Source organism: Pundamilia nyererei, unplaced genomic scaffold (assembly GCF_000239375.1).
Source record: "Pundamilia nyererei isolate P.nyererei 1_Seehausen unplaced genomic scaffold, PunNye1.0 scaffold00107, whole genome shotgun sequence".
Lineage (NCBI taxonomy): Eukaryota > Metazoa > Chordata > Actinopteri > Cichliformes > Cichlidae > Pundamilia > Pundamilia nyererei.
The window spans coordinates 1,367,883-1,383,017 of NW_005187508.1; the positions used below are offsets into that span (position 1 = coordinate 1,367,883).

Genomic DNA, 15,135 nt, shown 5'->3' on the forward strand with positions numbered 1-15,135 from the left:
AATAATAATAATAATAATAATAATAATGAATCATAAAATACATCCTCCAAAAAATCCAATAATTGAAATCAGCACGTTTCTACGATTTTACAACCAAAACTGTTAAAAACAATCAAACACTGTGGTAGAAAAGTCAAGAACACAAATCTTTGTTGTGATTTCTTTATCACATTTGTTTTCCCACTACCAAAGCCAAAGTGTGGTGCACTGTCCGGTTCATTTGTTCATGTAAGCAGCTGCATCTTTGTCCTTGAGCAGAGATTCAAATGTCCTTTCTTTTTGATGCGCTGACAGTAGTCTTACACTCAATTATAATACACACAATACTAAATCAAGGTCAAACCCTGCTCCCATTTAGTATCTTCATTAGCAAGATTAATGAGTAATAATTCTGCACATTGCAATGAGGATTCAAAAGACACTAAAATCTTTCCATTAATTTTACAAACGCTGCCACTGTATGACAGACACATTATAAGCACCACAATACTTTAGCATATTTCAAATCAAGCAAACACATTCATAAATGTGGACTCACCTCTCCACACAATCACTTAACCGAGATGCCAGGGATGACGCCGGAGCATCGTGGCCTCCGATGGCGTACAGGAACCCGTGCCACGTGGCCACGCCCACACCTCCACGCCTTTTAGCCATAGGGGCACAACCACTCCACCTAAAAATGAAGAATACAGTTAGAAAAAAAGGAGAGGGAAACATATTGTTTGAAAATTACTTTACTCTTTCCAGTCCTTCCAGTAGACCTTAATCAAAGTACATGACAAGCTTTTTTCAGTGTTGTCTGTTCTAACATCCTGTGAGGGTTACTAGTCTCCTTTGATCTGTGGGTAAATAACCTAACAGGAAGAAGCGCTTCACTAGAGGAACATGTAGACAGGAAACAAAATAGGAGACAGCAATTAGTTGCTGACAGATGAAGTCCCCGATCTCTGACCTGTTGGTGTGGGGGTCGAAACACTCCACTGAACGCAGGCAGGATGAGCCGTCACGACCTCCTACTGCATACAATCTGAGGAAGAGGGAAGATGGTGTTATCCCTCTGAACATTTCTGGACTCTGGAAGTCCCTTTTCAATTTAGTGACACTGAAGCAGATGGTACAAGGTGGAAGACAGGCATATGTGTGTGTCTGTGTGTGTAGCTTGTGAAGGTTTTTTTGAGGGCAAAATGAGGTGGGAAAAATCAATCAGCCATCACTCTTGGTGCAACACAACCCTGAGCAGTCAGTCTGTGTGTGTGTCCTTGTGTGTGTGTGTGTGTGTGTGTGTGTGTGTGTGTGTGTGTGTGTGTGTCCATGGATGTGAAGTTGGGACGGTAAAGAAAAAAATGAAACGGGGCCAGTCAAGCAAGTAATGAGTTCCATCAGGCAAAGCGCTCTGAGAGTACACAGCACATATAGTACATGACACACTCACCAAAGCACACAGCAATGCTCACACACACACTAACACACACACACACACAAAACTGCTGGGCAAGGTTAGCCGTTGCTTCTGTATTAATTAGCATCTATAAAGCATTTCACTGTCTCTGAGGCCCTGAATAATAAAAACAACATGCAATATTTGGTTCTAATAACTTCCAATTCTTTGGCCAGCGAGGCACTAAAAGCCCTAAAGCCTTATTAAATCCAGCTATTTAAATAAATGTTCGTCTGTGTGTGCATGTGTGTGAATGAATATTGTTATGCTTTCCATTACGGCCTCACGTGTCTTACAGAAGAAGGTGGGAAGTGACAGTAGTATAAACGTAACACTTTTATCTTCCAAACAAAGAGCGAGATTGTGAAGGTTTCAGGTCTCACGTTTCTCAAATGACAAAATATTTACAAAATCTTCTCTTTATGCCACACGTATCAAGTCACATCTTGCATAAAATTATTTTTTATTTGATTTTTGAGAGAAATATCAGCAGCTGGTAACACTGGCTTCAAGCTTAGCTGGCAGATACTTTTGCTTAAAGTCATTCAAATAAATATAGAATATCACATTTTAACCCCCCTGGCGCCTGCACTATGATTCATTTGTAGTATCTTGTCTGTATTGGTACTATTTAACTTTGAAATATGTAATTTAACGCTGCACTTTGAGCATCTTAGTTTATTTTTTTTATATTTACATCTATATTTCAATTGAGGTTGCATTCTGCTACTTCCAAATGTCCACAGCAACACATCAGGGGCAACAATTAGGGCCCTCTTTGACAGACAGGTGTCCCTACACGGTCAATGATTGCCTAATTGGCTTCACCTGAAATGGCCCTTTACACTGCGTTTGTGATGTTGATGCCTTTTGGAGCCCTTTAAACTTGAATTAACTAACAAATTATATGGCTCGCTATGTGTAACAGATGCAAAATGCTAATTCCAAAACCAAAACGTCTACACTCCATAACAAACGGCCAAAGCTGTGTTTTGTGCTAAAACAGATGCGCTAATATTGAATGCACTTAATATAACTTAGAACAAGCAAATCTGAGTAACTTTTTACCTGAGGGGAATTGTGAGATCACTTACTTGCCATTGAGAACAGCTACTCCCACTGTGCTTCTAGGTGTAACCATGCTTGCAACAAAGCTCCACTGGCGTCCTTGAGGGTCCCACCTGACAGACACAGTGTAATTTCTCAATCCTGCTCAAGGCACAGCATAAAAACCTGTATCTCTAAGGTCTCAGTCACACAGGCTAGAGACCGGTCAGCAACTCCCTGGCAACCTCCAGTCACTAGGGAAAAATGTGTGAGTGGGGCTTTAGCAATCATTTCACAGCAGCTACCATCAAACTCAAACAACCCTCACTAACTGCTCAGGAAACGTCCATTTTTTCCTCGTGACCAGTGGTTGCAACCCAATGTGACCTAGGCCTTACCAATAATGAAATATGTAATGTTTAAGAAGGGAATCAAAATATCTGTCAACAGTAAAATGTCATTTTAAAGAGAGACAGCCGTTTCTCCACAGAAAAACAGTATAAAAAAGCAGGGATATGAACAGCAAAACCTGGTCATACAAACCCAAGTTTACCCATATGACTAACTACCAGACAAAGTAAGTGACACTATTTAATAATTTGGATGAATTGACCCTTTAAGCTGGGTTGATATCACAGAAAAAAACAGCAGTGTGAAGTTATTTTGCACCTTTCCACTGTACTGAGGTAACTCCAGCCATCATGTCCTCCTACTGCATACATGGGTCCCTCTAGAACAGCCACACCTGCAGAAGATAAACACACGTACTATTAAATCATGAAAACTTCTCAAAACCAAATCAGCCAGGATAAGCAAAGCATCACACATATAAAGCATCATACTTTTAGGACAAGAGGTGTTAGTTTTTATGTGTGTGTGCAACTACACCCAGGGCATTAGGCATGTAGAGTTAGCAGCATGTTGAAACCTCTGTACTTCAGGGATTTATCTGCCTAAACATCTGTGCTGCCAGATGTGTTTGAAAACCCACCACGGTTCACACACTTGCACACTTTCGTAAACACAATAAAACAGCACAGCACGCCTTATCAAATGTTGTTATAGTAATAGCAGGACACTGCTGCGAGTGGGGAGATGCCTTTCAAATGAGAAACATGGGCTCAAACCAGCCTGCTGAAGTGTTCTTGAGCCGTGGCACCGAATCTGCTGATCCGCTGCAGTTGAGTTGCTCTTTTTTGTCACTTTATTGCGTTAGGAAGCAAGTGTAAGGACAACGTTTTAAGGATTGAATCCAATTTCATAACCAAATATTTTTTTCTTCAAAACTTTACTTTTATATCACAGTGCTTAATATCTTTGGGACACAGTTTATCCACAATGGAGCAGGGTGTGTCTGTAAGGTGCATCTAAGCTTCTGTTTTGATCAAAATTTGTAAGGTAAAGTCCAGTTTATAGAACAGCACAAAGTGAAGACATGCAGGAGTGTATCGACGGCAACTAAATTTGAGATAAAGTATAAATACAGCCCAAACAGGACACCTACCTTCTTGACTCAAAATTCAAAATCTAAAGCAAAAATAAAAGAAAATATAAGTTGTCAAACTGCCCTCACCTAGGCCATGCCTGTGTGTGGACATGGGGGGCATGACGCTCCAGGTTTTGCTGTGTGGGTTGTAACACTCCACAGTGTTGAGTGTCTTGAGTCCGTCTCGCCCTCCAACTACATAGAGACGCCCGTCGAGGACTGCTACACCAAACTGTAGTCTCCGTCCACTCATGGTGGCAACCTGCCTCCAGGTGTCTCGACGTAAACAATACTGCTCAATAGTCGTGGCACCTGAAAAAAAAAAAAAAAGAAAGAAGAAGAAGTACGTGCTATTAATTCTGAAACTCTCTAAACTGTACTTTTTCACACTTTGTCCTTTTATGCATTAAAAAAACAATTCAAACTTGCACCTTCTTGATAACGCTTTCTCACAGTTGTAGGATAGTGTTAAACCTGTTGACACTGATGCTCAATATTTCATTTAAAGGTAGAACTAAAGGAGCTGCTCATTAATGTGGAATCTGTTAAGCTATTAAGGTGAACCTATTAGGCTTGTCCTTACTTCCTGTAGAACCGACTCGGTTCCTCAAACTACACATGCGGTCAGCAAATGTACAAGTAATTACTTTAAGCAAAAAAAACCTTCAGATTACCCTAAACAGCCTGTTTAGTGAAGGAATACCCTTAATATGGTAATGTCAGCTGTGGCTGTGAGCAGAGATGCCCCATCTATTGAAATCTTCTGTTTGTAATGGGCATCAATCAGAACAAAGCTTTTCTAAATGGAAGTTACCGACTCTCAGTTTGTAGCATTTGTCACAGTTTAACTGTAAGCTCAGTCCTCCTCTACCACAGCATCACCTGTGTCTGGATGTGAGATGCTGTTGTACCTTTCGTAGCATCCATGCCACCCACAGCGAACATGGCCCCTACGGTGGCCTTGCGAGGCCGAGTGCGGGGGCTCTGAAGCAGGGGCCGACGCTGGGGTAAAAGGTGATACTTCATCCCCTCCATCAGGAGGCGTTGGCACTCTACACTCTCCCGGAGGAGAGGGTTGCTCTCAAGGTCCGCTAGGAACTACAGACACATGCAAAAAAGAAATGAGAAAAAAAAGCAAAGGCATCAACACGCAGAATCATGTGACAGCTGCAGCTGGAATATATGGAGGGCACACGCATGTGCTACATCAGTATGGGTGCAGGGACATGTTGGCTGCGATGTTATCGCTGATTGAGGAGGTTCAAGAGCCGAAAGAAGGCTGCTCTCTCTCATTGAGAGATTAGATGAGATCAGACCAACAACCATTAATGCGCTCTCGCACACGAGACCACGCACACACTGATCATCTGACACACTAGAGAACTAATCTGCCCTCAACATCTCATCAGCTCTCCACACCCTATAACCTCATCTACAATCACACACACACACACACACGTGCGCAAAGACACAGACACACAAATACCCAGGAGCTGCAGCAATCCACAGCCTGTTCCTGAAAACACATCCTGAGGAAACTGCTGCCTGTGAGAGGCATGGTAGTGAGAATCAAGTTTTCCCTGAAGCATGGGGGGGAATACACGATTTACATTTAGATAGGTATGTGTTTGTGTGTTTGTGTGTGTGTGAATTTCGAAGTCATTTTAGGTTAGACTTTGAGAATGCCTGCATCTCTGTTTTTGTCCCGCATGTTCAGACAGTCACTTAGATTCAATCACAGAGAGCAGGTATAATGGAAGAACTAGAAGATAAATAAAAAAGAAGAGGAAAGAGATTATTATTTTTACCCTCTCATTTATTTTCTGTGTTCTCCTCCATAATTCCCACCAACACAAATAACATTCAGCTCAAATAATTCAACTTGGTCACTGAATATAAAATCAATTTCCCCCCCGCCAGACGTGGAGAGCGTAAAGCAGGCATGGTAAATGGATAAGCAGCTTACACACCAGGGTGAACCCACACTTCTACTGCGTACAATCACTGAGGGACAAATTACGGCGAACCCTATTTGCGCATTCATTCATGTGCATGTGTGTTAAAAAAACGGACAGATCGAAAAAAAAATAGTGTTTGTCCTCTCCGGTGGTATTTATACATCTCTCTGTGAAGGACTGAATGTGGAGGATGAGATAAGACAGCTTGCTGCAGGCGTCCCACCTTGTCCTCTCCGTCCTCTCTTTACCTCACAGTGGGCAGAGAGAAACTTGTGTTATCTTCTCTGTTTCAGCTCACGCTTGAGAGAGAGAGAGAGAGGGGCAGCATGGGCTCTGTCTTCTTCTAAAAAAAAAAAAATAGGCACACTCTCATACACACATCTTCCAGCTACGCACATTTTTTATTCCTTATGCGTGTCCCTGTTGCTGGATGTGCTCTTGCTCTAGCTGTCCTCTCCATCTTGACTTTTTGTGAACACCATACCACTGCACAAATTCCCACAAAACACAACTTACAAACAATACTGCTATGCAAATAATTTAATATACAATTTTAATCATTTCAGATTTAATGTTGTCCTTTGAGGCAGTTCACTGGTTTTAGGCCTGACTGTAATATCTCAGGAACTACTGGGCGTACAGCCATGACATTTTTTCCACATACAGTCATGGTAGCCACAGTCTCTTTCATTTTAGTGCCATCATTTTAGCTGTATATTTACTTTTTCCAATACTTGTACCATATCTTGTATTTAGCACTAAAAAATACAAGAAATGAACTCATTCAGTGCTAAAAAAAAATGCTGGCATCCTCACGTATTAAAGTGAAAATCTAAGTGTAAGTAAACATTATACCTGTGAAATAAACTAGCATATTAGCACTGTCGTATTAGATTTACAACATTTGTTTTTTTAGCATCGTGTTGTTGGAAGGCGGGCTTTTAAATATATAATACATCTCGATTCAGGTTTGCAGTAATCCATATTCTTATAAACATATTAAGAGCCAAGGCACACCATGATAAATATAATAGCATCTTTTCACTAGTGCTCTGACCTTGTAGTGTTGTTAAAAATTAAAAAACAAAACAAGGGGAAGTGTTTTACTGAATTTCCATGACAGAAAAATAAAATCTCATTTTAATTCTTCTCCCTGGTCTACACTGCCAATTTTGCTTCCTGAGATATCACATAGAGAAACTTACATTTATATTTTTTTCTCCAGATTACAAGCAGCAAGCTGTGCCTGTCTTGGGAGAAGACTTTGCACTATTTTTGGTAGGCTGCATTGGTTTTTGCCATTACTTTACTATTACTGAAATAAACTGGCTGTGGCTGTGTTCATTAATTTACTCAACTGTTGTCAGATCATCTGAAGAGCTTTGCAGTCTAATTTTTTCTATAATCGTGGCTTCACAGTAAGGTGCTGGGGTCGTTATGGCTCAGGATATAGAGCAGGTCATCTACCAATCAGAAGGCTAGTAGTTCAATCACAGTCAGACACTGGACAAGATACTGAACCCTGAGTCACTCCTGACACATTCGTCAGGGTGTGAATGTTAGAGAGAAGAATTACAGAAAGAAAATGATGCTTTGCTGGCAGCACTGTACAAACTAATAAGAATTAAAACCCAACAAAGAAGTCAAATAGGCTCGCAAACGGTCATATCCAGAGCAAACTAATCTTGGTTCACTAATCTGACCCAAAAAATAGGACTAACAGTTCTTATAAAAACGTGCCTGGAATATGTTAATTTATCACCATGAGGATAATTTGGGTGAAGGCCTATTAAGTGATCATCATGTGCAAGTTTTATTAAATTCTGACAAATAGTGTAGAAGGATTACCAATTCTTGTGAACTGTGTCCAAGTGGCTGCACATCATCATTTAGCAAGACGCTTACTTCTGCTTTTCTGCATACCCCATACATACAGGTTAAGTTCATTGAAAGGTCATATAGTATGGCTGGAAACAAACGCATACACATGCACCTACACACACACACACACACACACACACACAGAATACGGACGCTGATGTTGTTCATATTCCTGCTTAAGAATGTCACGTGTATTTGTAATTGCATATTCTTGTATGTGACAATAAAAAGGGCTGTAGCGAAGGAATCAGTTGAAGTGAGCTGAGTTCAGGTGAAGGAATCTTTTCCTCAACTTTGGCTGACACAGAGAGCACCTTCTTGCCTTGTTTTGTCGTGCAGTTGAGTGTCTTGTGTTCCAGCGGGGTTTGTGCCTAGATAAACCCAACAGATGAAGACACCCACGTAGGCTTCAGCTGCCAACATGCTCCATCAGACCTGCTTGTCGGTTGTCATCCTGCCTAAAAGCGCTAAATTTCCACTGGTCACAGATATTGTACAAGCTGTCATACAGCTGTTTGGTGTGTACCGTCAGGCTGATGCACTTCTGAGGAGATTAGATGAAGAATATATATGTGAATGTGTATGAGTGGGAACAGGGATCGGGAATTAAAACATTTCATCTGGTGAATTGACATCCTCTTGATGAATAATAACATGGTGGCCTAGATAGAGAGCTAACTAATTGGCTGATGAATATTGATCGGTTGTCTGTGTGAGGTTTATGTTTCACTCTATTGGCATTTCACAGCTCGTGAGGATCCTGAATGCTGGCTTATTTGTCAGTTTGTCATGGTGGCGGTGGGGGAGGAGCTGTCACACATGATACACTGGTAAAGGTAAAAATCAACCCTTGGCTCTGTGCCTCTTTTGCTTTCAGTCTCTCTGCTCTGTTGCCACTCTGCTGCTTTACCCCTCTGCCATCCATCTTCTTCCCTGGTTACATGTTACAGCTACTTGTGATTTCAGCTGACCGGGGCGAAGCCATATATCTGAGCTGTTCATGCTATAAAGTGCCAAAGAACAAAAACAGGGCGATGTATAGATGCTGACAGAGATAATGGAAAGACCTGAGGGGGGACAGAGGGAAATTGGTGATAAGGGAGATGAAGAGAACAGATAATTTAGCTGCAGTTACGAGAGATATCACAGTTAATTAAGGTTTTAAAAAGTGTGTGTCTGATTATGCCTGTAGCCCTGGGCAGTAAGTGAAGTTCTGCTTAGCACAAAAACTTCTGAGCATTACAGTATAAGTCAGATACCTGCCACACATACTAGACAGCACATAGAGCTATGACACACCTGACAGAGTAATGGTTATGGTCCCCAGCTGTCTGAAGAGGACAGTGAGACAGAGAGACAGATTATAACCAAGAGGCCCGAGAGGAGAGAAAAAAAGGACGAGTTAAATTTGGCCAGCACACCGTCAGGGGGGAGACAGATGCACACTCCAACCGTGTACTTTGCTGTTACACATATGAGGACATAAGCATCTTTGACATCTCCCAAAATAAAATCAATAAAATATTCATGCAGTTCTAGCTTTGAAAAGCAAAGACTAATGCAGCACGCTGAGTGAAATGGTCAACAACACAATATAAACACAATGTGCTCTTTGTTAGCTAACGGCGATTAATATATTTTTATTCGAAGAAACCCATGAAGCGCCGCACATCGAGACATGTCGTGTTCACGGCTAAATCTGGTTGACCAGTTGTTAGCCTTTAAACAGACACGTCTAATTGTCTGTGTATGTCTAAATTTGATTCGAAAGCAAAATGTATTTTTTTAACTATAAAATTCATGTTTACCCATTGAGCAATTTTCTTTTGTTTGGAGATCTAAAAGGTCTAAATTTTGTCAGGAAACGCTTGTGATCAAACAGTAACACATCTAATCAAAGTACACAGAGCAGCATTATCCGATGTTTACGCCTTTGATAAGCTTATGCAATGTTAAGTTTATTCCCTTTCAGAGCTGCCGGGTCTACTTATTAATGCAACTCTGATAATTAATTGAATTTTCACCAGGATCTCTGTATTGTGCATCTGTTTGTTAAATCTTACCATTTTAATTTTCTTGGTAACCAGTGACATTTACCTCTTTGACGCTCTCACCTGTGGTTGCAGCAGCGGGAGTCTGATATGAGCCAGCAGCCGGGGTAGGTGGCGTTGTCGAGTGGAAGCGTCATGACGGACCCAGGTTAGTAAAGACGTAACCACGGTTTCCTCATCCGGCACGTTAATCTCATCAGATGTGAGGAGCCTTTCCATCTCCTCCACTGGTAGTAGGAGGAACTCCTGGCCTCCAACCACCTCCAGAAAGTGCTCCTGGGGGTGCAAAGAAGGTTAGAGTAAAACTGAAGGATGGATGAGATGGACTGGAAGAGAAAGACAGAAGTGGGGGGAGGGGGTTAGAATAGATGAATAATGCATTGCAAAAAAAAAGAAAAAGAAGAAGAACAGCAGAGAGGATTTGAGAGGAGAGAGAAAAGGGATTAAGGGTTTGAAGAATACAAGTGGAGGGAGGAAAAAAGAGGAGGAAATTACAGCTTGAGAAAGGTCAGATAAAAATTGAGAGGAAAAGCTGCAAAAGGGGATCTGGATGAGAAAATATGAGATCTATTGAGTCACAAGACGGGAAGAGATGATGTGACAAAAATTAATGAGTGTAATCGGTTAATCTGACAGTTATTTGCTAAATGAACTGATTAATTGCTTAGTCTATTTGCAGCTCCTTAAATTGCAGATTTCCCTGCGTGTTTTTGTCAAACAGTCCAACAAGCTACAGCTGATCACAATCTTGTGAAAGCTTATTTCTCATTAGATGTAAAAAAAAAAAAAAAACTCTCAACATATTTCTACCATCTGTAAAATTAAAAGAAAAAACAGAAAAAAATGTGACCTGAATAAAAAGGTAGGAATCTAAGCAGTGTCGAAGTCATTCTTGTTTAGCTCTTACACAAAGACTGCAATAATCCTGTAAGCTTTGTGAGTCTGAACGTGTGTTTGAGAGTGAATTACAGACACTGACAGTCACACCCAAAGAAAGCCACCTTTATGACATAATTACCCGAGATTAAACCTTAACAATAATCCACTTACAGAGAACTGGAGAGAAAAAGAGAGGAACAGTACTACAGACAGAGACAGACACGCAGAGTGACGCTGGATGAAAAATGAGGCATGTAAAAAAAAAAAACCACACAAAAAAACAAGAGAACAAGAAAAAGAATAATCAAGTCGATGAAGGAGCTATTTCACCGTCACCATAGCAACTCTGTGCAGAAAAACAGCCATTGTGGCAATAATGATTGTGGTGCTGTGTGAATGAGGAGCCAATTTGTTACCAAGAATAAGATGAAGGCTGGGGGTGACTGGAGTCTTACTGAATAAAGCTGTACTGAGGTTAAAGGTGAAAGAATCCTCTTAATTGTTTTTACATGTCACTGTTAAAGAGTTGCAATCTACCTAGATCTGCAACATCATTTCCAGCACTGCGTTTCCCAAAGCAGTCTTTTCATTCATTTTCGTGTGGTGATTCTACAAGCAGGGGAGGTATACAAAGATGTGAACTGGCTTTGTACCCACCATGGTGTAGGCGTGAGCAGCCCGATGCAGGTCATGGCAGCCCTGAGCATCAGCATAGGAGCGGATGCCGAGACAGTTGGAGGGGTGGAGCTGCTTCATGAGGAAGGAACAGCAAGCCTGAACTACAGATGACAACTGCAGCAGGCAGGAGGCTGACAACAGAGACTCAATGGTGTCTTCCCTCAACTCAAGACGGCCTGGATGACATGAAGGGAAGAGCAGAGGAGCAAGATGGTGAAGAAAGAGAATTTAAAACGTCATAAAAAAATGGAAATAATGAGACTTAATGTTATTTAAGAGATCTGCAGTACTGCAACAAGATCACATGTGTTCATCTTTTTAAAAAGAGAATAATCATTAAATATTTAGTTAACATAGAAAATGTAAAGGCAGCTAGAAAATACTTCCTGGAGATCTTAGCCATTAATAAATGTTGAGCTCACAGTAATGTTGGTGCTTGTTTGCATAATTTAGATCTTGCAGAGTACTGTACAGGACCTGGTCTGTTAATCCTAGCATGTCTTCATACTCTCTGTAATGGAGTATACAACGGACTAACCACACAGTTCACTTTTGCATTTTGCATGTATATTTTGTATATTGTATTGATGCATTTATATTTGTATATACTGATGCTGGAGCACAATTTCTAGATGGTGATGAGATGATGATCATTTCCACCCCCCAAAAGGAGGATAAGCCACAGAAGGTCATTGCTGAAAAGACTGGCTACTCAGAGTACTGAGAGGAAAGGTGTGGAATGAAGAGGTGCACAAGCAACAGGGATGAGTGCAGTTTGAGGAGAGAAAAGTTGATTGAAGAACTTTGAACAGCTTCACAAGGAGTGGACTGAAGCTAGTGTCAATGCATCAGGATGCACCGCACACTGAAGTCTTGAGAAGACTGCAGCAACTGTCTGCAGCATTTCTAATGTGAAGGCACCACAGCCCTCTACGAGGAGGTTTTAGAGCACTTCAAGCATCCATCTGCTGACAGGCTTTATGGAGATGCTGTTTTCCTTTTCCTGCAGGACTCCGAATCTGCCAACAGTGCCAAAACTACTATCAAACTATGAACTATGAAGAATGTACACACAGCGTTCAGATCATCTTCATCTAGACAACAGGTTGTGTGTACTGAACTAGAGATAATGAATATTTACTGGAAGTGAAATATTCTAAGAATACTGGGTGTTATGAGATCTATCATCAAAAATAAAAGCAGAGTACTGCTGTATAAATATATAAATAGAGAATTTGGTGCATTTGTCGACAATTTAATGTTTTTTTAAAATTCCAAAATCATGACAAAAGAAGTGGCCATGTATCCGTAAAGAGTAACGTGAACATAGAGTTAAGTGATAAAAGCTGATGTCAATGCCCACCCACATCCGCTAATGGCACAGCAGCATATTTGCAAATCTCTTTAAAGATGCTTTTGCCTCTGCAAGCCACTTTGCAAGCCGCTTCCAGTTCAGCTCCTCCTTCTTATGGTATGTAACTGAACTGATGGCATGCATGCTGTCACTGATGTCTGTTCTGTTCTATGCTGTAGGTTTGTCTTGCTGCTATTCAGTGCATGCACATGGAAGAGAACCACACAGCCAAGCACTATTTACTACAGAGAAGAAAAAAACAATAATTCCTTCTTAAAGATCATCCTGTTTTTCTAAAAAGAAAAAGGGAAGTTGACCACTATATACCTGTGTATGCATATTGCACCAGGACCCACAATGCATCAGGGTCTACACCCTCCATCTTCACCTCGTCCTGCTTGGCTTCCCGCACATCACTGGTGAACATTGCAGCAAAGTAGTCAGACACAGATGAGAGGACAAGCCTGTGAGGAGAGAGTGTCAGGGATCAGTCACAGAAGACGGATGGCTGTAATGGAGCAACAGAAAAAGTTCACTTTGACCTCGCTGACAGGATTGGGTCAGAACACAGATCAGAAAAGAGAAAGAAGAGGCACAACAAAACCATCTGAAGAATGAAACAGGAGGAGAAACCTCAAGGAATAAAAATAAATAAAGCTTGTTGCATTGTCAAACAGCATATGCCTTTGGTTAAAAACAATCCCCTCAACTTTCTGAAACTTCCAATCTGATATTAACATACAGCCACAGTAAAAGCCTAAATGTCCCAATCGACTGATTTGTCTCTTTTAACCTCTTTACGTTAAGTGTTAAAGTGTACAGGAATAAGGAAATTGGTCAGACTTCAGCACCAGGTGAGATTTCTGTAGCAGTTAGGAATGTAAAGGTCTCATTATATAATCTCCTTTTAAAAATGAAGGTCGCTGAAAGACCTTTATATTAGAGATGGAAAAAATGAGTTAGAAACCAGTGTGTGCAGAAAATGGTAAAGAAAAAAAAGTAATTATTTCATCAGTAGAGATTAAAAAGGACACCTAGTGTCCCCTGACCTTCAGTGTAAAAACATACTTTATCAACCATCCATTTAAAAAACAAATGATGCAGAGCCTGAGATCTTTAAAGAAACATAAATGCTATTTCAACAACATTCAGCCAGATTTCTGTCTAAGAAAGAAGAGACGGCACCTACAACTTTTCAAAGAAATACACAGGCACAGTTTCTAGACTTCCTTCAGTGTGGTACAGAACAGTCTGTGTCAGTAATAAGACTGTAAAACCTAACTCATGATGATTCAGACCTCTGGCTTGGAAGATTCTCTCATGATCCATTCTTAATGACTTGCCACACAATCCTTCTATCGTACTGCCAGATCCAGTCAAAAGTGAAGCCCTCCTCTGCAATGCTATCCAGTGTGCTCAGTTGGGCCTTGCTTGACACCCCTCATTTATATAGTATACATTAATTCAAGATGTAACTTTACTCTTTGAATAAGATATGTGTTTAATTTACCCACTGCTAGTTTCTTAATCTTTTTGCACACACTCATACCCCTTGGTTAAAAAAAGGAGAACAGAAACATGAGCAAATCTAGTGATGAGATAAAGAAAGAAGAAAGAAGACAGAAAGAAAAGAAGGGGAAATTTGATTATAATAAGACAAGGTTAATGTAAAATTTAGTGGCAGGAAAGTCTGAGGAAGAAGTTAGCTAGTGTAATGGAAAGAAAGTGAGATGAAGGACAGAGAGAAATTATCTTAAGGTCACTTGTAAGAAGACAGTTAATTAATTCCATTCTGCAACAATCCATTAACCTTTCGTGCCACTGTAAAGTTACACACAGGCACACAAACATCTAGGCATTACAACAGCACTCGTTGGTGAATATTTACTTCCTGCTAGAGATGCCTTTGCACATGAAACCTCCAAGGAAGGATGCAAAATGCCATTGACATATATTTTTGATATCTGATCTAAATGTATCTGAGTAAAAGGCTCCCGAGTAAACCTTTTGAGGTGCAGCAACTAGTCAGTTTAACTGATTAACGTAAAAATAATTCGGAACGTTTGTTCAAGCAAAGTCCCAAACATGACCTGAATGATGACATAAACTCGTGACTCATATTAACATGTTAAACTGGCTTTGTTTGTGGCTACTTGAACATGAGTGTGTGCATGCACTGAATGTGTATAATCTCATTACTGAGTGTGACACTGGGACCTTGACAGATAGCCTGAAGCAGAGAAGAGCTGTGTGAGCGTGTGTGCAAGTGCGTGTGCGTTTATTGTGCAGACAAAGATGTCAAAAATACACTACAGTCAGCAGGAAGTCGTTCTGCCAGTATTCTAGTCAGGTATCTTCCC

The 15,135-nt window shown here is 40.7% G+C and overlaps 1 protein-coding gene across 2 annotated transcripts in view; it reads right to left on the minus strand.

The window, feature by feature from the left end:
* The window catches only part of klhl5 (kelch-like family member 5), a 67,783-nt gene that overhangs the window by 7,639 nt on the left and 45,009 nt on the right, over positions 1-15,135 (minus strand). For both annotated transcript variants that reach the window (XM_005741153.1, XM_005741152.2), the window contains exons 3-11: positions 13,103-13,239; positions 11,401-11,597; positions 9,928-10,140; positions 4,886-5,072; positions 4,062-4,286; positions 3,158-3,233; positions 2,536-2,622; positions 956-1,030; positions 539-676 (exon numbers count right to left, since the gene is read on the minus strand). In XM_005741153.1, the coding sequence (XP_005741210.1) occupies positions 539-676; positions 956-1,030; positions 2,536-2,622; positions 3,158-3,233; positions 4,062-4,286; positions 4,886-5,072; positions 9,928-10,140; positions 11,401-11,597; positions 13,103-13,239 (1,335 nt within the window). The remainder of the gene's footprint in view (positions 1-538; positions 677-955; positions 1,031-2,535; positions 2,623-3,157; positions 3,234-4,061; positions 4,287-4,885; positions 5,073-9,927; positions 10,141-11,400; positions 11,598-13,102; positions 13,240-15,135) is intronic.